Below are 27,452 nucleotides of genomic sequence, written 5' to 3'. Positions count from 1 at the left end.
TGACATCAATTGTTCTCTTGTCCATAGGTTAGTTATGTTGGTCCACTATTGTGGTCAACCTTCACTTTCAAGCCTTTTTTACATGGATGACATGGTTCTACTCAGTCACACTCCAGTGAGGGTGTAGTGTCTGCAAAACATTTTTTAAAAGCATTGGAATGTTCCATGTTTATAGCAAAAAAAGTGATCTAATGAGTTTGTGCCGTCAAAATTTTACCCACGCCTATAAAAAGGTACATCTTGAAACTGTGATTGGTTTGAATTACGTGTGTTATATTTGAGGAAAAAGTAAATTAAATTCAAAATGATATATGGCTTGTTCACTTATGAGTAGTTTGACAAAGGGCAGCTCATGAAAGGGTTATCAACTTATAGAGCATACTGTGATCATGCACAGCACCAAAGTAATTGTATACCACTGACGTATGGGCCAAGTAACAATTAGTCTGGCTAGCCCTTACTGCAGACACCTTCTAAAAGAATGCTTTAGAAACAAAGAAGCCACATCACTGAACTATTGAATGATTCTAGTATAACTAATTATGGTTTTTAATCTAGATTGAACAATGCAATTTACTTCTGGTCTACAGATGAGTACAACACTGTAAGAAAGTGAATCATTTCTGAGGATGAGGGTCCACTACAAGTAATACATTCAGAGGATTTTTCGTCCAATCAGAGGTTTCAATAATTTAAACTTGTGCTCACCTTCTGGTAGCTGTGGCAGGGAGCGGATAGACTTAATTTTGACAAAATGTGTACAGTTAAAGAAGTCATGGAAACAATAAAATAAAAATCAATCCCACTTAATTTTTAGAAATGTTAATAAACAAATGATATAAAAATTACAAAAACCCAAGAAGTGGAACATGAGACATGATTTTTTAAAAGGTTAAAGTGGAAATAGGGTTAAGAAAAAATGCACCTAATGTCAGTCAATGGACACAGAAGACCGGGACCAACATGCAATTTCAAGCTAACCACAATAAAGCCTAGGTTGGGCACACCTGGTGGTCCTGGGGATGGGCTGGAATTTAAAAGATTTTAAAAGGTTTTAAATCCTATGAGAAAGTTTTAGCCTAGTCATCCCATTTTTTTCTGACTGGCATTAGTGGTGACTGACTCTGACTGTGCCTTGGGCTCTGCAAACCAGGCCCAGGGCCAGTGCTCTGATTAAAAGGATATGGTATTTATGTATATTTACAATTGACGATAACAGACTCCTGAAAGTCCCTACTATATAATAGGGTAAAGGGGATTCAAAGCACATATAAGTCCCTAGTATATAATAGGGCAGGGATGTTTAGAGGGCCAGCAGATTTCCTGCACTGGAATGCACACCACTGTGTTGCCTGCTGTCATTTGTAAAGGCAGCCCTCCCTTGCAGACTGTCTTTAAAAAAGTAAAATGTGTGCAAATTTCACCCTGGAATTAAAGGTTCTTCTAAAGTGGTAAGCAACCTTTATTTTTTATATATGTCACCCTTAAGGTTTCCCCTAGGTGCCCCAGGGGTGAGGTGCCATGTAACTATAAGCAGGGGCATTACAAATGATGTTTTATGTGTCCTGGTGAGAGAAAATCACCCATTTCATTTTTTTCCCACTGTAGATACTTAGCTCCATAGGCTAACATTGGAATATTTCACATAATTATGAATATTGCTAGGAATGAGCTCAAAGCATCATTCAAGGACTCAAAAGATTGGTAATGATAAATTACAACTTGCCACTGTTGAAGTTATCATAACTAATACAGAAAATAATGTTATAGGCTTCCTTTTCTGTTAGCCAAAATCCAGCCTGCTAGCACACTTTCCTGACTGGTCAGCCTTAACAGTATTAGCCAGGCTGCACTGATGAGGTGATAAGTCACCTGCATAGAGCAGAGTTTATCTGGCGGGGAGCTCTGCAGAGCACAGGACAGAAAGGAGGCTAGGTAAATCAAACTTGACTTCAAAGAGAACAGGACAGCAAGGAATACCTGCGAGGCCTAACCGCCTTCTCTGTACCCCCAGCCAGATGGCAGGCCTAGGAATGGAATTTGCAGATGGTCTGGAGGGGGAGTGTTAATGGAAATGAGCCACACCAGTAGGGTGGTTTAGTCGGGTCTTACTCTGCTGGAGAGGAATCCTCCATCTTGGATTTTAGAAGTGAAGTGCTTTGTGTGACAAGACTATGCCACACTTTAGAGGAATCTCATGCTTTGGGGTGGCACCCTGCATTTCATTGGACAGGGGTGCCCCCTGATTGTCTCCCCAGACCATTCAATAAATTTGAGAGAGCTGCATAGCAATTCAGATCTGCTCCCTGAAACTACACGGAGAAGGACTGCCCTGCTGGAACCCTGTTCTGCACTCCACAGGACTGCTCTCTGAAGGACTGCTCCTTCTGCACATTAGGAACCACAGCCCTGAGGACTTTGCCTTGCTTCCAAAAGGATTAAGGTGTGGGCTCCCTGTAAGCAACATTTTAACAGAGCTTCCCTGCACCATCTCCAAAAGACGTCCCCAGCCTTGAAATTGTCCAGTGGACTTTTAAGGATTTTGCCAGGTGCACTGTGGGAATTGTGGTCCAAACTTCCAAGGACCATTTCAGAGTCTCTGGGTCCTTGGATTTGTGTTTTGGACAACGGGAACTCCCGGAAGAAGTTTGTAGCAAGTTTTGGAAAAAGCTCCATAAGGTGACCGACCCGTTGACGAGAGTCAAGCCGCCACTGCTGAACCGCAACCCCGTCTGAGTTTCTAGTTCATCAGGTTGAAGCTCAGGAGCTTTTACTCATTGACGAGACTTCCAGGATTTGACTGGGGCACGGCTGAAGATCAAGCTGATGCATCATATTCCAGCCTGACGAGGAACCTAGCTTGACAGCGAGAGAAAAAGCAACAGAAAAACGACTAACCACAAATGTAAAACTCTGACTGAGGTCTCCCTCTCAGTGTGTCTGAGCAGGGATCTATCGACGTCCGCCTCAAATTGTGACTTGGTCCCACTATAGCATGACCAGATGTCCTCAGTTGGCACTGATGTCCTTTAAGCACTAGAAAGCACATTTTTTTATTTAATCTTTATACATTCATATCTCTGGTTTCCTATATTGGATTTTTGTCATTTTGGTGTCATTTTAAAGATAAAAAATATTTCCTATTTTTATAAATTGGTGTGGGATTTTTATTGTGTGTTGTGTCTTACTTATTTAGTGTATTGGTGTATTTAAATGCTGTACATACCTGTCTCCTAAGTTAAGCCTGCCTCCTCGAAGCCAGCTACCAAGCGTTGAGCCAGGGGCTAATGTACTGAGACCTTTACTAAAACTTATGTTGGGGTAGTGGCCTTATTGCTGGTGATAGGTGTATACTTATCCCTGCTAATAACCCAGCCTCCAATAAATTCTAATGCAGAAAGGGAGTTTGTCACTTGTCTTAGGAAAAACATTAACATTTCTTCAAAGTTCCAATGCAGGAAGAGACTTTGTCCCTTTTTGCAAAGAAAAACTCTTCATCGTGCATGGAATTGAAAATCACATACCTAAAGCAGGCTGATCCCACTGGAGCTCTGAAGATTCCTCACAGAAAATGCTCAAACTCTCAATGTAGAATGGAACTTAATCATTTTTTCAGGGGTGCCGGCCGGAGCCCTTAGCGGGACAAAGCTGAAATTTAGTCTGATTCAGAAGAACTGGTTGTCAGATACTTTTTCCCATGGATCCCACTGGCACTCTGAGGAAAAAGATGTTTCAAACATTCCAAACTTTCTCCTGGTGCCCAAACAACCACAGGAGTACACTTCTAGGGCCCCACTGGACCTCAGGACAGCCACTTAAAAACTCTAAGGGTGTGAGGCACAGGCCATAAGCAAGGTCCAGTCCAGGACTAGTTGTCACTAGTCAACTGAGCACTTTAGGAAAAAGGCCTCTTGCAGTTTTTTGTGTCCCTGTAGCCACATAGGCAGTCAAACACCTGATGCTTGGAGTCTACTACTTTGTCCTAGTGCAGGTGGGAGCAGATCCAACCCTCCAGGTCCCCTCAAAGATCTCAACCAGAAGCATTAGTCCTTCTTCTGTTCTTCCACAGGTCAAGAGAGTATTCCAAGGATGGTTCCTTGGAGTGCCATCCTTAAGGCTGGCACTAGCTAGTGGGTGGGGGAGACCCATGTCTCCTCCCTAACCAATGGGGTAAAGGTTCCTGGGGCACCTCTACCCATTTCTTAGCAGTTCCTATTTGCCCTATTACAAATAATCCCCACTATGCCCCATCCTCACATTTCATGATGGATAAACACTTCTAACCTTGTGTGTGTCCGTCAAGAGGAGTGGCCAGGGCAATGAGCTGTATCCTTGTATTTGGCCACTCAAATGGCAATCTGGGGGTAACTCTCCTCCCACTGGTTTTGGTGCCAGCCTGAACAGGCACACAAAGGATGAGGTTTACTATGTGTCACTTAACATTTCCCTGTGACAGAGTGGGCTCTTTTTAAGTAAATTAAGTGTCTGGGCTCAATCCGGATGGTCTTCATGCCACTGTAATAAAACCCCTCTCTGCTCACAGGCATGGTTCAGTTTTCACACCTTATTCAGGCCAAGTACAGGCAGGGCAGTGGTAGGAGAGTTAATGCAAATACCCTCTAGCAGCTTCAGGCTGGGTAAAAAGTATCTTTCAAAAAGTTGCATTTCCCATATAGCTAATAAAATTCCAACTTCACCATTAAATTGAATATTTATTCAACATAAAAATAAGATCTTGAATGGGGTTGGTAGCTAGTACAGATCAAAAGTTATTGATCAAATTGTACAATCTATACTTTTACGTTTCCTTTGTGCAAACTACAGCCTGACCAGCAACAATGTCATAAAATGCCTAGTCACTGAAAAACATGCCATTTCTAATGTCACACATGTTACAATCTTAAATATTACGCATTCTACATTGTGAGAGGGAAGGTGTGACTTACAATCAGGTTTTCCTATCTGTCAAAAGGCTGATTTTGACAGGTCAGTGCAGCAGGGTTCAATCTGCTGCTGTCTGGCTACACAAGTTAGGCCTTAAGTCATATTTCACTTGTCACACCAGTGGATGGCACACTAAGTGCTGGAGTTGATAGGCGATATTCAACTTTCAATGCCATGGGCTTTGTAGCTTCTACACCATATAGTAAGGCTGCATAGACAGGTTAAATATGCAAATCTGGGATGAGCAAATTTGCACGTTTTGTTGATCAGAGCATGATCGCTTGGCCCTGGACAGCAATACAATTAAGCAAAAATAGGGTTAACCATGGAGAAAGGATCATTACTCACAAAAAAATACATTTAGCTCAAAATATGTCTTACTTTTCTGTTCTGTCCTGTTTGTTAGTGATTTTGGGATGTTATCTTAAACTTGCACCTTTTCAAAAGATACATAGTTCATGAGAATGAATAAAGTTTCCTTTGTGAAACAATTCCTTTTTCCCAAACCAGTCATGCAGGATTTGTATCTCCCAGTTAGAATCTATGATCCATTCTATGATCATTTTCCCTGCTCTTAATGAGACACAGAATTGGGTTTAGAAGTCCTCTTGTAGGAAAAAAAACTCTTATGGGACCATTCGTAACCATTTTTGAAGCTTTTGCACACATCAACTAAAAAGATAAAATAATCGAGTCTGTAATATTATTTTAAGTTGCTGTTCTGGTTGTGTTTTAACATGCTTACAAGTAAAGGGTGTTTAATGTGTTGTATCCTAAACTATGGGTCTCATTACGAGGCTGGTGGTCTTAAGACCGCCAGCGGTCGGACCGTCGAAGACAGGGTGGTCTGACAGCCCCATTATGACTGTGGCGGAGCAGCCACGGTCAAACTGCCGACACTGCCATGCTGCAGCCAGCCTGCAGCCTGGCGGTCCGGGCGGTTGTAATCCGCCGGGGCACCGCTGCCCTGGAGATTACAAGTCCCCATCCATCAGCCGTTCCATGGCGGTAAACCCCGCCATGGAAAGGCTGGCCAATATGGGGGTTTTGGGGGGGCCCTGGGGGCCCCGCACTGCCCATGCACATGCCGAATTACAGGCAGTGAAATGCGCGACAGGTGCTACTGCACCTGATGCATCCCAGCATTGCCACCAGCTCAATTATGAGCCCTCGTCAATGTTGTGGTGAGTGTTCAGCTAGGCCACTGGTCCAGAGGAACACTCCAAATATGGCAGGCAAAAGACCTCCATTACTGGCGGTCTTTTGCCTGCAGCGGCTTTGGCAGTCCAGTGAAAGGACCGCCAAAGTTGTAAGGAGGCCCAAAATGTTTATTAAATTGTAGATGCAAGTTTGGTGCGATTTTTTAGCAAGCTGTGTAAAGATGCTCTATACCTAGATCAGAATAGTGATATTGTACAACTTTTTTAAATAGAAAATTAAAGTAGTGAACACTAGTGAAAAATGAAAAATAAAAAATAAAGCACAAATAAAAAAATGTAAGCCATCAACAGCGGATAAGAAAGGGAAGTGGTTGCTCTTCTCAGATAGATCATAAAATAATATGGCAGAGACAGCAGCACGTGCAGTTGGTCGAATCTAAACAACTAAAACTTTTTGTTTAAAGAAACATATAACATTATTTCGTTTCTAGTCTATTTTCATGGACAATCTTTGGCGCTTGTGGAATGATTCTGCAATTAAATGTTCCACACTCCTAAATGTGACACTGCAGTGTTCATTCAGCGCCAATACAAATCTTAAAACTAGGCCAGAAGTTATAAATAAGTGATGGAGCAAGTTGTGCACATCGCCATGGGCTGCATCAAGTCGCAGGCTAACAAAATGGAAAGCAGCGTGCATATTTTATTAAACAAACTATGTATTTTACTAAACTTCGGCGTTTCCAAACAACAGGCTTCGAAAAAACGTAAGAAGGAAAATACAAATTAAATGCTCTTCTTCATCAAAGTAAATCTCAGCTAATTAGCCCTGCACTATTCACGTTTTGTGACTATATATCATTTCGGTTACAAGAGACCTTTCAAAGACTCTCTGAATGAAGATAGTTAACAAGCCACATGTTCAATTATATGTTGACCCAGATACACTATGACGGCATTTTAAAATGGCAGCAAATAAAATGACATTTCTTCGAGCACCTAGAATGTGACAAAGATAAATGGCAAATAGTTAACATGTTTCTGTCCTTAAATATCACAGAAGCTATTATAAGCAAAAAAGAAAAAAAACAGGTCACAAATGATGCATTTCTTTTGGTATTAGTGGCATTTCAAAGGAGGTGTAAGTGTAGGGGATAGTGATATGGATGGCTTCTTATATGAAAACTACTGGAAAACATGAGAACAATATGAACAAAAGTGTCAATGCATATAGGCCAAATCAAGTGCAGCGCATCCTGCATTCCAACTGAACCTGGGATATTGAGGCCAGATGTGAAAAACAAAGTTCCATTAGGAATCAATTACAGTTACTTCAGACCGCCCCTGCAGAGACTAACTTACTCAATGGCCATGCTAATGTTTACAGAGAGTCTTTAACATTTATTTTCTGTGTGGACTATAATATATATGCTCCCAACTATGCACATAAAGGGCCGGTAAACTACGACTTTTGGTCTAAACTTAGATCAAAAGTCTAAGTTTACAACTTTGGAAGTTCACAAAGGGCATTTACGAGTATTATCTTTACATCCGCACAAGGGACGGATCTCGCCACAAGTGCGGACACAAAGATAGTGGGACACACAGTAGTACTGGACTGGGGTGGTCTGTGGAATGGAAAGCTCATTAGCAAAAAAATACCAAAGGACCTTGGGTCAGATGTATCAAAGGATTGGTCACAAAAAGTGGTTGCATATTGCACATCACCTTTATGCAACTAGATTTTAATGTTTTGATGCAACCTATGAACTATTAAGTTGTCTTGCAAAGTGTCCAGCAATGGGGTTTGCAGAACCACCTGTTTAATAAACAAAAATTCAGCAGGTTGCTACTTGCAACCATCTCTGAATAACTACAAAGACTGCATAGTCAAGAGGCAACAACAGAGTACCATTGATGTGGCCCTCACACTAGTATTTCCAAACTGGAAACTTAAAAAAAAAAAATAATTGGGAAAAAGTCGGGGGTTCCAAGCAGGGGTCTAGGGCTCACCCAAAGGCTGCTGGAACCTTTCTCAAAGGGAAGGTGTCCCAAAGTGACACCATCCCCTTTGAAAACTAGTTACCAACTCCTTTAAGATGTTAGTAACTGATCAATGGTTTGAAACCCAATTGATGCATACAATGCCAAATTGCAAATAGGAAGGAATACCACTTTTCTGCCCTGTCTTAACTGTGATGTGATATGGGTAGCCAAAAATGTTTTGCGAGGTAGAAATGCTTTTGCAAGTTGCAAAATGGGCTCAATACTTGTGCAAACACTGCAATTTAGTGAATCAAGGGGTTTGCAAGCACAATATGGATTTGTATTTGGGACTCTTGGTCTGTTACGCAGATGTTACTTGATCAGTACAGATAAAGATTCATTTCATGGCTACCTATATCTCATTTTATATTGGGTTTAATGTTTTGTTATCAGGGGGGGTAGGAATAAGGGCTCCCTAGTTTTGATTCCAAACAATTGTTCATTATAAAACCCTATTTGGATGAATAATATGTTTTGCAACCCTTGACTAATCTGTAGCCAAATTTCTAAAGTATGTCTTGGGCTACAGTGCTTTTTTAGTAAGCTTGGAAAAGATCACCCAAGGGCACAAAAATTGAAGTCAGAAAAATGTATTTTCCCATTGAAGAATGTAAAGGACTTTTAGAAAGTGAACAGAAAACTGTATAAAATTCAGTATGAGGCCTGAGCTTACAGAGTTTACTGAGAGACAAGTTTATTTTCTAATGATAAAATTACTTTCAGTGGTCTTTACGAAATTCACAAAAAATGAAGTATTCGTAACAATTCTTGTTTGTCATTAGAATCCTGGTATTAACCCCTTCGCTGCCAGGCCTTTTCCCCCTCCTGTGCCGAGCCTTTTTTTGGCTATTTAGAGCAGTTCGCGCTTAGGCCCTCATAACTTTTTGTTCACATAAGCTACCCACGCCAAATTTGCGTCCTTTTCCCCAACATCCTAGGGATTCTAGAGGTACCCAGACTTTGTGGGTTCCCCAGAAGGAGGCCAAGAAATTAGCCAAAAAACAGTGAAAATTTCGTTTTTTTTAAAAAAATGGGCTGCAGAAGAAGGCTTGTGGTTTTTTCCCTGAATAGGGCATCAAAAAAGGGTTTGCGGTGATAAAATCACCAGCTTCCCAGCTTTCAGGAACAGGCAGACTTGAATCAGAAAACCCAATTTTTCAACACAATTTTGGCATTTTACTGGGACATACCCCATTTTTACGATTTTTTGTGCTTCCAGTCAGTGACAGAAAAGGGCATGAAACCAACGCTGGATCCCAGGAACCGCAACATTTCTGAAAAGTAGACAAAATTCTGAATTCAGCAAGGGATAATTTGTGTAGATCCTACAAGGATTTCCTACAGAAAATAACAACTGAAAAAGAAAAATATTTAAATTGAGGTGAAAAAAACATCAATTTTTCTCTAAGTTTTACTCTGTAACTTTTTCCTGCAATGTCAGATTTTCGAAAGCAATATACCGTTACGTCTGCTGGACTCTTCTGGTTGCTGGGATATATAGGGCTTGTAGGTTCATCAAGAACTCTAGGTACCCAGAGCCAATAAATGACCTGCACCCTGCAGTGGGTTTTCATTCTATGCCGGGTATACAGCAATTCATTTGCTGAAATATAAAGAGTAAAAAATAGCTATCAAGAAAACCTTTGTATTTCCAAAATGGGCACAAGATAAGGTGTTGAGAAGCAGTGGTTATTTGCACATCTCTGAATTCCGGGGTGCCCATACTAGCATGTGAATTTCAGGGCATTTCTCAAATAGACGTCTTTTTTACACACTGTCTTACATTTGGAAGGGAAAAATGTAGAGAAAGACAAGGGGCAATAACACTTGTTTTGCTATTCTATGTTCCCCCAAGTCTCCCGATAAAAATGATACCTCACTTGTGTGGGTAGGCCTAGCGCCCGCGACAGGATATGCCCCAAAACACAACGTGGACACATCACAGAAAACAGAGCTGTTTTTAGCTTGACTACCTGTAGATTTTGGCCTCTAGCTCAGCCGCCACCTAGGGAAACCTACCAAACCTGTGCATTTCTGAAAACTAGAGACCTAGGGGAATACAAGATGGGGTGACTTGTGTGGCTCGGACCAGGTTCTGTTACCCAGAATCCTTTGCAAACCTCAAAATGTGGGTAAAATAACACATGTTCCTCACATTTCTGTGGCAGAAAGTTCTGGAGTCTGAGAGGAGCCACAAATTTCCTTCCACCCAGCATTCCCCCACGTCTCCCGATAAAAATGATACCTCACTTGTGTGGGTAGGCCTAGCGCCCGCGACAGGAAACGCCCCAAAGCGCAACGTGGACACAGCCACATTTTTTAAGGAAAACAGAGGTGTTTTTTGCAAAGTGCCTACCTGTAGATTTTGGCCTGTAGCTCAGCCGCCACCTAGGGAAACCTACCAAACCTGTGCATTTCTGAAAACTAGAGACCTAGGGGAATCCAAGATGGGGTGACTTGTGTGGCTCGGACCAGGTTCTGTTACCCAGAATCCTTTGCAAACCTCAAAATTTGGCTAAAAAAACACATGTTCCTCACATTTCTGTGGCAGAAAGTTCTGGAATCTGAGAGGAGCCACAAATTTCCTTCCACCCAGTGTTCCCCCACGTCTCCCGATAAAAATGATACCTCACTTGTGTGGGTAGGCCTAGCGCCCGCGACAGGATATGCCCCAAAGCGCAAAGTGGACACAGCCAAATTTTTGAAGGAAAACAGAGGTATTTTTTGCAAAGTGCCTACCTGTAGATTTTGGCCTGTAGCTCAGCCGCCACCTAGGGAAACCTACCAAACCTGTGCATTTCTGAAAACTAGAGACCTAGGGGAATCCAAGATGGGGTGACTTGTGTGGCTCGGACCAGGTTCTGTTACCCAGAATCCTTTGCAAACCTCAGAATTTGGATAAAAAAACACATGTTCCTCACATTTCTGTGGCAGAAAGTTCTGGAATCTGAGAGGAGCCACAAATTTCCTGCCACCCAGCGTTCCCCCACGTCTCCCGATAAAAATGATACCTCACTTGTGTGGGTAGGCCTAGCGCCCGCGACAGGAAACGCCCCAAAGCGCAACGTGGACACAGCCAAATTTTTGAAGGAAAAACAGAGGTGTTTTTTGCAAAGCGCCTACCTGTAGAGTTTGGCCTGTAGCTCAGCCGCCACCTAGGGAAACCTACCAAACCTGTGCATTTCTGAAAACTAGAGACCTAGGGTAATCCAAGATGGGGTGACTTGTGTGGCTCGGACCAGGTTCGGTTACCCAGAATCCTTTGCAAACCTCCAAATTTGGCTAAAAAAACACATGTTCCTCACATTTCTGTGGCAGAAAGTTCTGGAATCTGAGAGGAGCCACAAATTTCCTTCCACCCAGCGTTCCCCCACGTCTCCCGATAAAAATGATACCTCACTTGTGTGGGTAGGCCTAGCGCCCGCGACAGGAAACGCCCCAAAGCGCAACGTGGACACAGCCAAATTTTTGAAGGAAAACAGAGGTGTTTTTTGCAAAGTGCCTACCTGTAGAGTTTGGCCTGTAGCTCAGTCGCCACCTAGGGAAACCTACCAAACCTGTGCATTTCTGAAAACTAGAGACCTAGGGGAATCCAAGATGGGGTGACTTGTGTGGCTCGGACCAGGTTCTGTTACCCAGAATCCTTTGCAAACCTCAGAATTTGGCTAAAAAAACACATGTTCCTCACATTTCTGTGGCAGAAAGTTCTGGAATCTGAGAGGAGCCACAAATTTCCTTCCACCCAGCGTTCCCCCACGTCTCCCGATAAAAATGATACCTCGCTTGTGTGGGTATGCCTAGCGCCCGCGACAGGAAATGCCCCAAAGCGCAACGTGGACACAGCCAAATTTTTGAAGGAAAACAGAGATGTTTTTTGCAAAGTGCCTACCTGTAGAGTTTGGCCTGTAGCTCAGCCGCCACCTAGGGAAACCTACCAAACCTGTGCATTTCTGAAAACTAGAGACCTAGGGGAATCCAAGATGGGGTGACTTGTGTGGCTCGGACCAGGTTCGGTTACCCAGAATCCTTTGCAAACCTCAGAATTTGGCTAAAAAAACACATGTTCCTCACATTTCTGTGGCAGAAAGTTCTGGAATCTGAGAGGAGCCACAAATTTCCTTCCACCCAGCGTTCCCCCACGTCTCCCGATAAAAATGATACCTCACTTGTGTGGGTAGGCCTAGCGCCTGCGACAGGAAACGCCCCAAAGCGCAACGTGGACACATCACAGAAAACAGAGCTGTTTTTAGCAAAGTGACTACCTGTAGATTTTGGCGTGTAGCTCAGCCGCCACCTAGGGAAACCTACCAAACCTGTGCATTTCTGAAAACTAGAGAGCTAGGGGAATACAAGATGGGGTGACTTGTGTGGCTCAGACCAGGTTCTGTTACCCAGAATCCTTTGCAAACCTCAAAATGTGGCTAAAATAACACATGTTCCTCACATTTCTGTGGCAGAAAGTTCTGGAATCTGAGAGGAGCCACAAATTTCCTGCCACCCAGCGTTCCCCCACGTCTCCCGATAAAAATGATACCTCACTTGTGTGGGTAGGCCTAGCGCCCGCGACAGAAACGCACCAAAGCGCAACGTGGACACAGCCAAATTTGTGAAGGAAAACAGAGGTGTTTTTTGCAAAGTGCCTACCTGTAGATTTTGGCCTGTAGCTCAGCCGCCACCTAGGGAAACCTACCAAACCTGTGCATTTCTGAAAACTAGAGACCTAGGGGAATCCAAGATGGGGTGACTTGTGTGGCTCGGACCAGGTTCTGTTACCCAGAATCCTTTGCAAACCTCAAAATTTGGCTAAAAAAACACATGTTCCTCACATTTCTGTGGCAGAAAGTTCTGGAATCTGAGAGGAGCCACAAATTTCCTTCCACCCAGCGTTCCCCCACGTCTCCTGATAAAAATGATACCTCACTTGTGTGGGTAGGCCTAGCACCCGCGACAGGATATGCCCCAAAGCGCAACGTGGACACAGCCAAATTTTTGAAGGAAAACAGAGGTATTTTTTGCAAAGTGCCTACCTGTAGATTTTGGCCTGTAGCTCAGCCGCCACCTAGGGAAACCTACCAAACCTGTGCATTTCTGAAAACTAGAGACCTAGGGGAATCCAAGATGGGGTGACTTGTGTGGCTCGGACCAGGTTCTGTTACCCAGAATCCTTTGCAAACCTCAGAATTTGGCTAAAAAAACACATGTTCCTCACATTTCTGTGGCAGAAAGTTCTGGAATCTGAGAGGAGCCACAAATTTCCTTTCACCCACGTCTCCCGATAAAAATGATACCTCACTTGTGTGGGTAGGCCTAGCGCCCGTGACAGGAAACGCCCCAAAGCGCAACGTGGACACAGCCAAATTTTTGAAGGAAAACAGAGGTGTTTTTTGCAGAGTGCCTACCTGTAGAGTTTGGCCTGTAGCTCAGCCACCACCTAGGGAAACCTACCAAACCTGTGCATTTCTGAAAACTAGAGACCTAGGGGAATCCAAGATGGGGTGACTTGTATGGCTCGGACCAGGTTTGGTTACCCAGAATCCTTTGCAAACCTCAGAATTTGGCTAAAAAAACACATGTTCCTCACATTTCTGTGGCAGAAAGTTCTGGAATCTGAGAGGAGCCACAAATTTCCTTCCACCCAGCGTTCCCCCACATCTCCCGATAAAAATTATACCTCACTTGTGTGGGTAGGCCTAGCGCCCGCAACAGGAAACGCCCCAAAGCGCAACGTGGACACAGCCAAATTTTTGAAGGAAAACAGAGGTGTTTTTTGCAAAGTGCCTACCTGTAGATTTTGGCCTGTAGCTCAGCCGCCACCTAAGGAAACCTACCAAACCTGTGCATTTCTGAAAACTAGAGACCTAGGGGAATCCAAGATGGGGTGACTTGTGTGGCTCGGACCAGGTTCTGTTACCCAGAATCCATTGCAAACCTCCAAATTTGGCTAAAAAAACACATGTTCCTCACATTTCTGTGGCAGAAAGTTCTGGAATCTGAGAGGAGCCACAAATGTCCTTCCACCCAGCGTTCCCCCACGTCTCCCGATAAAAATGATACCTCACTTGTGTGGGTAGGCCTAGCGCCCGCGACAGGAAACGCCCCAAAGCGCAATGTGGACACAGCCAAATTTTTGAAGGAAAACAGAGGTGTTTTTTGCAAAGTGCCTACCTGTAGAATTTGGCCTGTAGCTCAGCCGCCACCTAGGGAAACCTACCAAACCTATGCATTTCTGAAAACTATAGACCTAGGGGAATCCAAGATGGGGTGACTTGTGTGGCTCGTACCAGGTTCTGTTACCCAGAATCCTTTGCAAACCTCAGAATTTGGCTAAAAAAACACATGTTCCTCACATTTCTGTGGCAGAAAGTTCTGGAATCTGAGAGGAGCCACAAATTTCCTTCCACCCAGCGTTCCCCCACGTTTCCCGATAAAAATGATACCTCACTTGTGTGGGTATGCCTAGCGCCCACGACAGGAAACGCCCCAAAGCGCAACGTGGACACAGCCAAATTTTTGAAGGAAAACAGAGGTGTTTTTTGCAAAGTGCCTACCTGTAGAGTTTGGCCTGTAGCTCAGCCGCCACCTAGGGAAACCTACCAAACCTGTGCATTTCTGAAAACTAGAGACCTAGGGGAATCCAAGATGGGGTGACTTGTGTGGCTCGGACCAGGTTCGGTTACCCAGAATCCTTTGCAAACCTCAGAATTTGACTAAAAAAACACATGTTCCTCATATTTCTGTGGCAGAAAGTTCTGGAATCTGAGAGGAGCCACAAATTTCCTTCCACCCAGCGTTCCCCCACGTCTCCCGATAAAAATGATACCTCACTTGTGTGGGTAGGCCTAGCGCCCGTGACAGAAAACGCCCCAGAGCGCAACGTGGACACAGCCAAATTTTTGAAGGAAAACAGAGGTGTTTTTTGCAAAGTGCCTACCTGTAGATTGTGGCCTGTAGCTCAGCCGCCACCTAGGGAAACCTACCAAACCTGTGCATTTCTGAAAACTAGAGACCTAGGGGAATCCAAGATGGGGTGAATTGTGTGGCTCGGACCAGGTTCTGTTACCCAGAATCCTTTGCAAACCTCAAAATTTGGCTGAAAAAACACATGTTCCTCACATTTCTGTGGCAGAAAGTTCTGGAATCTGAGAGGAGCCACAAATTTCCTTCCACCCAGTGTTCCCCCACGTCTCCCGATAAAAATGATACCTCACTTGTGTGGGTAGGCCTAGCGCTCGCGACAGGAAACGGCCCAAAACACAACGTGGACACATCAAATTTTTTCATAGACAACAGTGCTTACCTGTGGATTTTGGCCTCTAGTTCACCTGGCACCTGGGGAAACCTAGCAAACCAGCGCTTTTTTGAAAACTAGAGACACAGGGGAATCCAAGATGAGGTGATTTGCGGGGCTCTGACCAGGTTCTGTTACCCAGAATCCTTTGCAAACATCAAAATTTGGCCCAAAAACACTTTTTCCTCTCATTTCGGTGACAGAAAGTTCTGGAATCTGAGAGGAGCCACAAATTTCCTTCCACGCAGCGTTCCCCTAAGTCTCTCCATAAAAATGGTACCTCACTTGTGTGGGTAGGCCTAGCGCCCACGAAAGGAAATGGCCCAAAACACAACGGGGACACAACATATTTTTTCACAGAAAACAGAGGTGTTTTTTGCAAAGTGCCTACCTGTGGATTTTGACCTCTAGCTCAGCCGGCCCCAGGGGGGGGGGAAATGCCCTAAAATAAATTTGACCCCCCACCCCCCAAACCCCCCCTGCCCAGGAGCGACCCTTGCCAAACAAACAAACAAAAAAAAAAAACACACAAAAAAAATTTGCCCTGGCGCCTACAGGTTTCTGCCCCCCCTGGGGCAGATCGGCCTAATAATAGGCCGATCTTCCCCCAGGGGGGGCAGAAATGGCCTAAAATAAATTTGCCCCCGAACATCCACCCCCCCCCGGGAGCGACCCTTGCCTACGGGGTCGCTCCCCCTGCGTGACATTGGAGCCAAAAAACAAATCCCCGGTGCCTAGTGGTTTCTGCCCCCTTGGGGGCAGATTGACCTAAAATCGACCAATGTGCCCCCAAGGGGGGCAGAAATGCACTAAAAACAGTTTGCCCCCCAGGGGAGCGACCCTTGTCTGATGGGTCGCTCCCCATCTCTAAAAAAACAAACAAAAACAACAACAAAAAAACACAAAAAAAATTTTTGCCCTGGCGCCTACAGGTTTCTGCTCGCCCTGGGGGCAGATCGGCCTAATAATAGGCCGATCTTCCCCCAGGGTGGGCATAAATGGCCTAAAATAAATTTGCCCCCCGAATCTCCACCCCCCCCTGGGAGCGACCCTTGCCTACGGGGTCGCTCCCCCTGCGTGACATTGGCGCCAAAAAACAAATCCCCGGTGCCTAGTGGTTTCTGCCCCCTTGGGGGCAGATTGACCTAAAATCGACCAATCTGCCCCCGAGGGGGGCAGAAATGCACTAAATACAGTTTGCCCCCCAGGGGAGCGACCCTTGTCTGATGGGTCGCTCCCTATCTCTAAAAAAACAAACAAAAACAACAACAAAAAACACCAAAAAAAAAATTGCCCTGGCTCCTACAGGTTTCTGCTCCCCCTGGGGGCAGATCGGCCTAATAATAGGCCGATCTTCCCCCAGGGTGGGCAGAAATGGCCTAAAATAAATTTGCCCCCCGAACCTTCACCCCCCCCTGGGAGCGACCCTTGCCTACGGGGTCGCTCCCCTTGCGTGACATTGGCGCCAAAAAACAAATCCCCGGTGCCTAGTGGTTTCTGCCCCCTTGGGGCAGATTGACCTAAAATCGACCAATCTGCCCCCAAGGGGGGCAGAAATGGTCTAAATACAGTTTGCCCCCCAGGGGAGCGACCCTTGCCTGATGGGTTGCTCCCCATCTCTAAAAAAACAAACATACAAAAAAAAAAAACACACAAAAACAATTTGCCCTGGCGCCTAGAGGTTTCTGCCACCACCTGGTGGCAGATCGGCCTAATAAAAGGCCGATCTTCCCCCAGGGTGGGCAGAAATGGCCTAAAATAAATTTGCCCCCGAACCTCCACCCCCCCCGGGAGCGACCCTTGCCTACAGGGTCGCTTCCCCTGCGTGACATTGGCGCCAAAAAACAAATCCCCGGTGCCTAGTGGTTTCTGCCCCCTTGGGGGCAGATTGACCTAAAATCGACCAATCTGCCCCCAAGGGGGGCAGAAATGGTCTAAACACAGTTTGCCCCCCAGGGGAGCGACCCTTGTCTGATGGGTCGCTCCCCATCTCTAAAAACAAAAACAAAACAAAAAAACCACATAAAAAAAATTTGCCCTGGCGCCTACAGGTTTCTGCCCCCCCTGGGGGCAGATCGGCCCAATAATAGGCCGATCTGCCCCCAGGGGGGGCAGAAATGGCCTAAAATAAATTTGCCCCCCAAGCCCCCCCCCCCCGGGAGCGACCCTTGCCTACGGGGTCGCTCCCCCTGCGTGACATTGGCGACAAAAAACAAATCCCCGGTGCCTAGTGGTTTCTGCCCCCTTGGGGCAGATTGACCTAAAATCGACCAATCTGCCCCCAAGGGGGGCAGAAATGGTCTAAATACAATTTGCCCCCCAGGGGAGCGACCCTTACCTGATGGGTCGCTCCCCATCTCTAAAAAAAAAAAAACAAACAAAAAACAAAACACAAAAAAAAAAATTGCCCTGGCACCTAGAGGTTTCTGCCCCCCCTGGGGGTAGATCGGCCTAATACCAATAGGCCGATCTGCCCCCAGGGGGGGCAGAGATGGCCTAAAATAATTTTGCCCCCCCCACCCCCCCCCCCCCGGGGAGCGACCCTTGCCTACAAGGTCGCTCCCCTTGCGTGACAGCCAAAAAAAAGATCCCTGGTGCCTAGTGGTTTCAGATTGACCTAAAATCGGCCGATCTGCCCCCAAAGCGGGCAGAAATGGCCTAAATACATTTTGCCCCTCCAGGGGAGCGACCCTTGTCCAAGGGGTCGCTCCCCATCTGTAAAACAAAAAATCCCTGGTGCCTAGTGGTTTCTGCCCCCCTTGGGGGCAGATCAGCTGAATCAAAATAGGCTGATCTACCCCCCAGGGGGGCAGAAATGGCCTAAAATAATCCCCCCCCCCAGGGAGCGACCCTTGCCTAAGGGGTCGCTCCCCTTGCGTGAAATTCACGCAAAAAAAAAAACTCCCTGGTGTCTAATGGTTTCTGCCTCCCTTGGGGGCAGATTGGCCTCATCAAAATAGGCCAATCTGCCCCCAAGGGGGGCAGAAATGGCCTAAATATAATTTGCCCCCTAGGGGAGCGACCCTTGCCTAAGGGGTCGCTCCCCACCTAAAAAAAAAAGAAAACATAAGAAAAAGAAATGATCCCTGGTGCCTAGAGGTTTCTGACCCCCGTGGGGGCAGATCGGCCTAATAATAGGCCGATCTGCCCCCAGGCAGAAAAGGCCTTCCCAAAAAAATGCCCCCCCTGGGAGCGACCCTTGCCCAAGGGGTCGCTCCCGTTGCGTGAAATTTGCGCAAAAAAAACAACTCCCTGGTGTCTAATGGTTTCTGCCCCCCTTGGGGGCAGATTGGCCTCATCAAAATAGGCCAATCTGCCCCCAAGGGGGGCAGAAATGGCCTAAATATATATTGCCCCGTAGGGGAGCGACCCTTGCCTAAGGGATCGCTCCCCACCTAAAAAAAAATAAAACATCACAAAAAAAAAAAAAAAAAAAAGCTCCCTGGTGCCTAGAGGTTTCTGCCCCCCCTGGGGGCAGATCGGCCTAATAATAGGCCAATCTGCCCCCAGGGGGGGCAGAAAAGGCCTTCCTAAAAAAATGCCCCCCCTGGGAGCGACCCTTGCCCAAGGGGTCGCTCCCTTTTGACAGTTTCATTGCAAAAAAAAAAAAATCCCTGGTGTCTAGTGGGGTTTCAAAAGCCGGATTGCAAGCAATCCGGCTTTTGAAACCCTGTGAGAGACTTCAAAGGGAAGGAAATACATTTCCTTCCCTTTGAAGCCTCTCGGGGCCTCCCCCATGGGATTGAAAGAGAAATGCAAAAGCATTTCTCTTTCAATCGCGCTGGAAGCTCTGCTTCCAGCGCGATGGGGGAGACCCTGTGACTAATCAGCGCGCGCTGGCGCGCTGACGTCACAGGGGGAGTTGGGGGGGTCGGGGTGGGAGGGGAAGGGCTTCCCCTTCCATCCCTGACTTGGGGGGGTGGGGGGGAACCCCACAGAGGGAGCGCTAGCGCTCCCTCTGGGCTCTGGGCTCTGTGCACAGGACGTAATGGTTACGTCCTGGGCACAGCAGCACTTTGCCTCAGGATTTAACCATTACGTCCTGGGCACAGAAGGGGTTAAAGAGGGCCCAGCTTAGGGACGACCCCTGGGGTATGCCGCAGATGATCTTGGTGGCTTTGGAGCAGAATGGAGGGAGGCAGACTCTCTGGGTTCTGCCGGTGAGGAAGGAGGTGATCCATTCCAGGGCTCTGTCGCGGATCCCTGCGTCATTGAGGTGTGCGAGTAGGGTGTGGGGGCAGACGGTGTTGAAGGCGGCTGAGAGGTCCAGGAGGATGAGGGCCACGGTTTCGCCATTGTCAAGTAGGGTCCTGATGTCATCGGTGGCGGCGATGAGGGCGGTTTCGGTGCTGTGGTTGCTGCGGAATCCGGATTGGGACGAGTCCAGAGTGTTGTTCTCCTTGAGGAAGCGGGTTAGTTGTTTGTTGACAATTTTCTCAATGACTTTTGCTGGGAAGGGGAGCACGGAGATGGGCCGGAAGTTGTTAAAGTCCTTAGAGTATGCCTTGGGTTTCTTGAGGAGAGCGTTGATCTCGGCGTGTTTCCAGCTCTCCGGGAAGGTGGCAGTCTCGAAGAAGCTGTTGATGATCTTCCGGAGTTGGGGTGCCATGACGGAGCTTGCTTTGTTGAAGATGTGGTGAGGGCAGGGGTCGGATGGTGAGCCGGAGTGGATGGTTTTCATGATTTTGATGGTGTCATCATCGTTGACATGGGTCCAGGAGAGCAGGAGGTTGATGTGGCAGGGGCGGGGAGTCTGTGGTGCCCGTGGTTGACGGGGGGTCTGGGTAGTGAAGCTGTCATGGATGTCTGCAATCTTGCAGTAGAAGAAGGTGGCTAGGGAGTCGCAGAGGTCTTGCAATGGCGGGATGTCGCGGACTTTGGAACCGGGGTTGGAGAGTTCCTTCACGATGTTGAAGAGCTCCTTATAGCTGTGTGCGTTGTTGTCGATGTGCTCTTTGAAGGAGGTTCTTTTGGTGGTTCGGATGAGTTGGTGGAGTCTGTGGATGGCATTCTTGAAGGCTGTGTGGTTGTCCAGTGTCTGTTCTTGGCGCCATTTCTTCTCGAGTCTTCAGCATGTTTGCTTGGATTCTTGGAGGTCGGCAGTGAACCAGAAGGCCTTTCTGCCGGTGCGTCTGTTTGAAGGTTTATTGATCGGACGAGTGTTGGCTCTTCATCGATCCATTGCCTGAGGCTGTGGGCAGCTGTGTTGGTGGTGTCGATTGGTGGGTTCCGGGTGGTGATCAGCTGGTCTTCGCTGACCTTGTTCCATCTGCAGTGGGGAATCCGCTGTGGGTGGTGGTGCGTTATGAGTTTCTCGAAGGTGAAGTGGATGAAGCAGTGGTCGGTCCAGTGGAGTTCGGTGGTGCGGCTGAAGGAGACGTGTTTGCTGGCAGAGAAGATGGGGTCCAGCGTGTGTCCTGCGGAGTGGGTGGGTGTTGTGACGAGCTGCTTTGGACCAAGGTTGGTGAGGTTGGCGAGCAAGGTGGTGGAGTTGTTGTTGTTGGTGTTCTCGAGGTGGAAGTTCAGATCCCCAAGGAGTATGTAGTCTGTGGATGAGAGGGCGTGCGTGCTGACTATGGCGGTGATGAAGTTGATGAAATGCTGTCAGGGTTCGGGGGGGTCTGTAAACAAGTGTCCCTCTGAGGTTGGTGTTTGGATCGGTGTGGATCTGGAAGTGCAGGTGTTCGGCGGCACTGAGGGTGTCTTCAGTGCTGGTCGTGATTCTGAGGGTATGCCTGTGGATGATGGCGACGCCTCCTCCTGGTCTGTTAGTGTGGTCCCTACGGGTGATCTTGTAGCCGTCCGGGATGGCTATGGCGATGCCGGGCGCTGAGGAGGGATTCATCCAGGTCTCGGTCAGGAAGGCGACGTCTGGGGAGGCTGAGTCAAGTAGGTTCGAGAGTTCGTTGGCGTGTTTGTGGACGGAGTGGGTGTTGAGTAGGGTGCATCTGAGATGGTTGCGTCCCACCTTGGCGGGCGGGTCGCTGGCGTGGAGGCTGGTGAAGGTGCAGTTCCAGCAGGAGAAGGGTCCGCGGGTGAGCCGCGGGGTGGCCTGATGGCAGGTGGATGAGCGGCCGGCATTGAGGGTGTGGAGGGTGATGGCATCGTAGCCTTGTCGTGCGTCGCAGGGGTGGGTAGAGTGAACCAGGGGTTCCGGCACTGGGCACGGTCCAGGCGCAGACGGGCACAAACGGGCTTTGCCTTAGGTGCACACGGCCACCTTTAAGTAGGGAGGGGGGAGGAGAGGACAGCTGGGAGGTGGGGGTGGAAAATGGCACGAAAAAAGGGGGCAGGGCTGTGGGGGCAGTAGCGGCTGGGGAAAGAGAGAGGGGGAGAGCGAGAGTGAAAGAGAGAACAAAGTGAGAGGAGAAAGAAATGAGGAAAGAGTGAAATGCAGAAAGCGAAAGGCAAAAGGAGCACTAAAGGAACAGAACACGGGAGGAAAAGCACACAAAGAGTGAAACAGAGGCAAAGTAGATAAAAGGAGAAGAGAGACAGAGGGCAGCCTAGTAGAAGAGCAGAGCTCTCCCACTAGACATCAGGGATGAGGTGCAGACAGAAGCCTGCGGGTGGAGGAGGGCTTCAAACTCCTGACAAAAGTCAGGAGTTCAGAGGAACGACAGCTCTACTTGCCGGTGGAGCTACAGGAGGCAGAGCAGTTCACTGACTAGGTTAGTGATACCATATCATCATTCTGTGTTAGCCGTAGCATAACAAAGGAGGGGAAATTCATAGTTTTTACTGGCCTGCAGATTAAGGCAAAAAGGCTTTTGCCACCAGAGCTTATCCCAACCAAAATAGGGAGCTTTACGGGAGCAGGAAACTACCTCTCACCATAATGATTAGGTAAGAAAAAAAGGAGCTCCATTCTTCCCCAGTCTCTTCCCAAGCTAATGGGTTCACACACAGCTGTACACGCTCCTGCCCTTGTTTTTGATGAGCGGGAAGCCCAATCAGCCAAAGACAAACAAAAAAAGCTTGTTTACATTTTTTTGGGCTGTTTAGGCTTACCTCTGACCATAACCGAAGGGAGGAACCCGGACACCCGTGCACAAACCAGACTGCTTGAGAAGAGGCTGAGGTAGTATTATAGGGGAATAGAGCCAGTTTCACACCCGGTCATTAAGGTGCGAGGCAGGTCCTGCTTCTGCAGTGCTCCCTGTTTACACAAAGCACGCTGGAGGGATGTTTAGTCCCTTTGAATGCCTTTAACATTAGATATAGCCAGAAAAGACAGGGAGCATTCTGATTGGCTGGCCAGCTCACAGCGTTCAACTTGCTAATGCCCATTATTGTCGCTTATGTTCCTAGTGCCTTCCGTCCGTGACTAAGACCCATAAACTTTATTGACTTTTTCGCAGTTACTAATGTTATATTAAAAAACATAACCTTTTAAGCTGGAGGATAAGGTTAATACATTCCCAATCACAATTTGAAGAATGCTCTTAACTTTCATAATTCCAATATTGCTTTGGTAAGAAAAAAATAATCTCCACGTTTTGATGTACAGTCAGTATCTTTCATTAACGATATTTTTACCTTAAGGTAGAACAGCAACTTACCATAAAGGGAATATAGCGAGCCGTGTGATGATGAAAACAAACGCAAACATGACAAACAAAAGGTCACACAATTTTTGGCATTTGGAATAGTTGGCCATTTTAGCTGCCTGCGGAAGAAAAATATGCACACACAGTCAAGGCACATGAGAGAAGAAATGTAATGCACAGCTTAAAAACGCACTGTGGGTATTGTAATACATTAAATGCATGTACGCCGTGCATGTTGTAGTCGTAAATATGAAAAGCAAGCAATTAGCCTAAATTCCTCCCTTTAGTATAAATGACGGAGACTAATTAATTTGCACTAGTTATGACACAAAAAAATAGGAAAGTGTTTAACAATGCGTACGATTAATAATAAGAAACGAGACCCTTGCCAAAGAACGGAAATGTAAAGACTCACAGATGAACGCTGAGAGGAAGAAAAGAAGCATAACATCTAACTGTAAATCGTGCAGCATCGGTGTGACTTGTATTATTTCACAGAACGAAGATGTAGCTCAGAATAAACAAGAACAGGTTGCCTCATTAAAGTGTAAAAAATGCACCAGGAAAGGTTTTTACCTCTAGAAGAACATCTGCAACATCGTGAAGGCACATAACTAATGTACCTACACGCACCATGTTGTTAACATAGGAAAAAGTTATCAGTGAAATTGTTGCAAGGTGATGTACGGACATAACTCCAAAGTCCTAAAAGAAAAGAGGGAGAAATCCATCATATAACCGACTTCAATAGCTTTTGAAGGTGTGGAAAAACACAGAAATTCAACAGTTATATTTAACTTGTGCCCCCTCCATGCACTGCTTATGACCTAACATACCACATCACTCATGACATGTTCTTTGATATCATTTATGACATCACTAATGACATCTCAAATGCCCATTTATGCCCTGGGGATGGGGTACCCAGGGCATTTATGGCTCAGAAAGGGGGGCTGTGTGGCCTCCCTCCCTTATAGTAATTGGCCCTTGGTGTAGGCTCCCCTGTGGCCTTTAGATGCCGCACAGCCTCCTCCCCATATAAATAAATTTCAGCTGCAGGCATGGGAAGGGGGGCTGTACGGCCTCCATCCATATATAAGGTAATTTCGGCCCTTAGGGCGGGCTCACCAGTGCCGCTGGTGGCTCAGGCAGGGGACTGCACGCCCCTCCACCCCCTTTATAAAACAGCCCTGGGGGTGGGCTCCCCAGAATATAAACCAATGGATGTGGCCCAGACACATTTTTTTTCATTATTTTATTTTTCAATCCAATGGGAGTCTTACATAATTGCTGCATTTTTTGCCATTGTTTTCATTTTGTATCCGTGGAGTCCCTCAGGGTTCTCCCTCGTGGGGGCCTAGTGGGTCAGGGTATCCCTATCCTGCTCCCTTTTATTATTCTTTGTAACTTCAGGATAGGGGACTAAGGGCCTGATTTAGAGTTCTGGGGATGGGTTACTCTGTCACAATCATGATGGATATACCTTCCGCCGTATTATGATTCCCATAGGATTAATGGGATCGTAATATGGCAGGTGAGATATCTGTCATGTTTGTGACAAAGTAACCCCATCCTCCAAACTCCAAATTAGGCCTAAGTTATGTAATGGCTGCCAGCAACAATTTTCTCATGTTGCTGGCAGCCAATCAGAACGCTCACTCCTGCAGGAGTCTTACTACCACGAGATGGCCAAAGAGAAATAAAGCTACAGTGATCGCTTCCTCCCTTTTTGGATATGGAATTTCAGGAATAAAAAAGTTAAAAATCGAAGATCCTTTCCCCCTTTTTCAATGTGGCAGAATACTACAGTTTACTAGAGGGCGTAGTGCTTAGCCACAACTGTCAGATGAAACATAACAGTAGTTAAACATATTCAAAATAAAACAAAAATGTTGTGCAATAAATACAATTTATTGTAATAAATACAATAATTTATTTATAAACATCATGATATTATTAATTGCAATAAATACAATTAATTAGAGAAAATTATTTAAAACAAAACAAAAATAAATATAAAATACATTTTATATTTCATATTATACACTAATTATTCAAGACCATTTTCACAACATTCCTATCACACCATATATTTGTCATTCATTGTCCAGACAGCACAACTGTGTCACACTTAGACCACTTCTTTCACTACGTGCATAATACCATTGTACCAGTGGAGAAGGTGAATTTAACAACAAAGCACTTAAGCAAAATCGCAGCTTTAGGTGATCTCTTCCCCCTTGCTAGCCTCTGTCGAGTGTACCACAAATTATCTGCTTTGTCCTAGGGGTTATGGGCCTCTATTCGCCTGAATGGCCTGAATGGCCCCTGTTTGTACCAGAAAATTGTGCAATGTATTGTGTAAAGTGCACCGTGGCTGCAGGCAATGTCTCTATAGTTCACATAGAACTAGATCCACATAGAACCCAATTCTCTGCATGCATGTTTAAAAAAAAAATGAAACAGTTGCTAGTCTAGGTGGAAAAGGCGTATGTTTGTTTATTCCACAATCTGGCTCTACTATACAAAACTGTGTGTGAAGCTCATTCTCCTTTTGATGTTCCTTAGTTTAGTAATTCTTACTGACCACTTGGCATTTTGATGAAAAGGCTTTTGATGTGTTTTTCACCAGCCAGCTCTATGTGCTTCAAGATTATACTTTTTATGAGCAGATCCATTTGGCTCAGCACTTTCTTCTCTACTCTTTTCCATTCTATACATAATTATGTCAAGAACGTTCAGACTATAACAAGGATAAACACTATCATGCAAGGTCTTCCATTATGTCAGGGATAGCCAGAATTAAAAAGGAGTCTAAAAAATAAGGGATTAACTTTATTTTTGGGTCCTATATTTCATATGTAAAAATAAATCCCTGGAAAGAAAAAAAAACATTTTTTTGTCCAGATTATCCACTAAGCAGCTTTGGCCCGGCAGCAAATCAATGGGAAAAATGTCATATAAGGGAAGAGGAAGGAACATAATTTACAGGTAGGCCCAATATTTTTTACACAACCAAAATATCTTTACTCTATTGCTCATGCGTCATTGATTTGTTTACCCATATGTATTTATTTCAGCATTTTCAGAAGAATCAGCATGCTTAGATGAAGAGGCAACATTTTATGTGACTATGAAATAAAGTGACTTCCTGAAACCTCCTGTGGTAGGCCTGGAACACTGGGAGTTCTACTAAACAATATTTTCAAGTCAAACGTGGCCTTTCAATGATGCATTCATTTTTACAATTATCATCTGCTGTTTTGCTGCTTAGGCCCTGAGGTTATCATCTACCACACAATGGCTCCTTCTATAGGGGTTTCTTTCTGAGATAACAGGGATCTGACAAAAAAGTTAACTTCTATTACAGGTCACAGTTAGCCTTAAAGGAGGGAAAGTTGTTACTTGCAGTACATAAATGCAGTTTTATTTTGGCAGTTTGTTAAAATAGTATTAAGATACTTTGTTACTTAAAGCTAATTAATGATTTTAAGGTAAATAAGGTGCTTTTAATGAAATGAACACAAAATACCAATAACTAAATAAAACATTAAGGTGCTCATTCCGACTTCGGCGGTCTTTTGGTGAGACTGGCGAAGTCACGGACGCAAGAGGACAGCCAGTGGTGGCGGTCCTCCGACCACCATTTCCCGAGTACTGAAGGACTTCCGCCTCAGTTTGGGCGGAAATCCTCCAGTATTCGTGCTGGCGGTCGGCGGTGCAGAGGCAGTCCCACTGCTGGCCCACCCGGCCAAAAGGACTCAGCCTGCCATATAACGACCTGTAATACGGCCAGGCAGTGTCCTGATGGCGGTGCGGAGCCAGCGGTGGGAGAGCTGGGTCGCATCCCCTCAGGGAGCAGCACATCGTCGGATGAGGTCAATCAATCAACCTTGAGGTTGACAAAGGCGGTTTAACGCCGAAACACGTCCCGCTATGCGCCATCAACATCAATAAAACCACTTCACAGTGCTCGCGGAGTGCCATTCACCTTCTTGGAGAGTTTGAAAGCGAGTGTGGAATTTAGACGCGGTGGCGCGCGTAATGTTCGGCACCCCCGGCGTTCTGGGGCAGTTGAGCACGCCGGACTGAGTGTGAATATATATATATATATGCATTTTCTCCAATATTACTAAAATTGGAATAAGAATAGTATATTTGACCCCAAAAACTACATGCAGTTTCACCAAAGTTAATTGGATTTAAGTTAGAATAGTGGAAATGACCTCCCAAAATATGCAGTTTCCCATGTTAGTAGGACTGGAGTTAGAATGGTAAATTATAGTTCCTAGTCCCAAACTTATGTACTCCAATAGTTGCTGGGTTGGAGTTAGAATATTAATTCTTCCTACTTTCTCAATCTATGTATTTTCCTTAATGATAGCTGTGTTTGAGGTAAAGTAGTGCTTTCTAAATATTTTAATTGATGCTGTTTTTTATTATGCTTTTGGGGTTGGAGTTAAA

General features: G+C 45.8%; 1 protein-coding gene across 2 annotated transcripts in view; it reads right to left on the bottom strand.

Moving 5' to 3' along the window:
* CERS6 (ceramide synthase 6) overlaps positions 1 to 27,452 on the bottom strand; it is a 958,460-nt gene that overhangs the window by 354,163 nt on the left and 576,845 nt on the right. For both annotated transcript variants that reach the window (XM_069225278.1, XM_069225279.1), the window contains exons 7-8: positions 23,565 to 23,693; positions 23,001 to 23,107 (exon numbers count right to left, since the gene is read on the bottom strand). In XM_069225278.1, the coding sequence (XP_069081379.1) occupies positions 23,001 to 23,107; positions 23,565 to 23,693 (236 nt within the window). The remainder of the gene's footprint in view (positions 1 to 23,000; positions 23,108 to 23,564; positions 23,694 to 27,452) is intronic.

This window comes from Pleurodeles waltl, chromosome 3_1 (genome assembly GCF_031143425.1).
Source record: "Pleurodeles waltl isolate 20211129_DDA chromosome 3_1, aPleWal1.hap1.20221129, whole genome shotgun sequence".
NCBI lineage: Eukaryota > Metazoa > Chordata > Amphibia > Caudata > Salamandridae > Pleurodeles > Pleurodeles waltl.
The sequence above is the reverse complement of the archived record's forward strand: the minus strand, read 5'-3'. Positions and strand labels throughout refer to the sequence as shown.